This window comes from Myotis davidii, unplaced genomic scaffold, assembly GCF_000327345.1.
Source record: "Myotis davidii unplaced genomic scaffold, ASM32734v1 scaffold1232, whole genome shotgun sequence".
NCBI classification, from domain to species: Eukaryota; Metazoa; Chordata; class Mammalia; order Chiroptera; family Vespertilionidae; genus Myotis; species Myotis davidii.
Genome location: NW_006283996.1, coordinates 39,851 through 41,606, shown reverse-complemented (window position 1 = coordinate 41,606; position 1,756 = coordinate 39,851). Strand labels below are relative to the sequence as shown.

Below are 1,756 nucleotides of genomic sequence, written 5' to 3'. Positions count from 1 at the left end.
GTGAGGGACAGGCTGGACAAGGATCCGGGCCCCCAGTCCTCCCCCGCAGCTCATGCTCAGCTCAGAGGAGGGAACAGGGTGGATCAGCCCTGGTTCAGCTCCTAGCTCTGCTGCTCCTGCTGTGGGGCTGGGCGGTCCCTTCTCTCGTCTGAGTGTCGGGTTCCTGTCTGCTCATCCCTGGTCCCATCCTGCTCACAGGCTGCTGGGAGATGAGGTGACATTGGCCTCTCACAGAGCTCAGGAAGGCAGAGCCCCAGCCCAGCCTGACCTTCCCAAGGAGGCATCAGGGTCTGCAGGGTGGGGACGGATAAGGGAGAGACTCAGAGTCCACCCCTCACTCTGCCCCTTTTGTCTCTGGTGCTGGGAGTCTCTGCTGTGCTGGGAGCGGGTAATGAGGAAGGACCCTCAGCTCCAGATGAGATGTGGACAGGCCCCTGCAGCGGAGGAGCCCAGAGCACGAAGCTGGTGTCCCCCTGGGGGGCAGCGTGAGGACAGGACAGGGAACTCACAGTACCAGGTTCCAGTCCCAGCCATGCCCTGTCCAGGCTAGGTGACCTGGGGCACTTGGTTAACCTCTCTGAGCCTCAGTGAAATGGGTGATGGGGTCAGCAATCCCTGGTGCATGACTGCAGTGAGGTGAGAGGAGATGAGTGACAGACCTCAGCACATACCTCACACACAGTAGGTGCTCAATAAATGGCATCATTGGCTCATTCCTGACGGCATTACCGGAAAAGGACGCCCATGACATTTCTGGTCTGAATCCTTTCCAGGAGACGTCCCCAAACCCTCCATCTGGGCTGACCCGGGCCCCATTGTCACCAACGGGAGCTCTGTGACCATCTGGTGTCAGGGGTCTCTGCAGGCTAGTGCCTACGTTCTGTATAAAGAGAGGGGCTCTGAGCCTTTGGATACGAGGATCCCACAGAACTCCAGCAACAAGGCGGGTTTCCTCATTGGAGCCACGACCCCATCCCACGCAGGCCTGTACGAGTGTGCATATTACAGCTCTGGGGACATACTCTCAGAGCTGAGTGACCCTCTACTCCTGGTGGTGACAGGTCAGGGAGACACCGGGTCCCCTCCCCACTGTGGGCTCCAGGTCACAGTCAGAGGGAATAAAGTGTGGGCTCAGGGGACCTCACCTCTCACACAACACACCTGGGGCATGAGGGTGACGGTCCCTTTAACACAGACCCTTTCTCCTCCCTCAGGATTGTATGGTGCACCCTCCCTCTCAGCCCCGCCAAGCCCTGTGGTGGCCTCTGGAAAGACCATATCCCTCTCCTGTAGCTCTAACCTCACATCGGGCCCTTTCCATCTGCTGAAGGAGGGAAGGGCTGACCCACCTGGACACATGGAAGCAGAACCCAGGACCTATGATGGGAGATGGAGGGCCATCTTCCCTCTGGGCCCCGTGAGCCCCTCCCATGGGGGGACCTACAGATGCTATGGTTCTTCCAGCTCCTACCCCGATGTGTGGTCACAGCCCAGTGCCCCTCTGCACATCGAGATCACAGGTGAGGGACAGACCCCTGTGCAACCCCATCTGTTTCCTGGGCCCAAAATGACTGTGCTGTGTGTCCACTGGGGCCCTGAGGTCATCGGGGTCAGGGGCCTTCTATCCAGACTCTGTGCATTCACCTCTGCTCAGTGTCTCTGTGCACACGGGTCTATTATGGCTCTTTTTAGAGAACCTTCAGGCACAACTTCAGTCTATAAGCTCACAATTTAACTTACATTATATGGAGTCCAT

At 58.2% G+C, this 1,756-nt stretch overlaps 1 protein-coding gene across 1 annotated transcript in view; it reads left to right on the top strand.

The window, feature by feature from the left end:
• The window catches only part of LOC102768099 (leukocyte immunoglobulin-like receptor subfamily A member 5), a 17,791-nt gene that overhangs the window by 13,666 nt on the left and 2,369 nt on the right, over positions 1 to 1,756 (top strand). Inside the window, exons 6-8 of the mRNA XM_015568031.1 lie at positions 774 to 1,061; positions 1,215 to 1,218; positions 1,447 to 1,520. Of these exons, the coding sequence (XP_015423517.1) occupies positions 774 to 1,061; positions 1,215 to 1,218; positions 1,447 to 1,520 (366 nt within the window). The remainder of the gene's footprint in view (positions 1 to 773; positions 1,062 to 1,214; positions 1,219 to 1,446; positions 1,521 to 1,756) is intronic.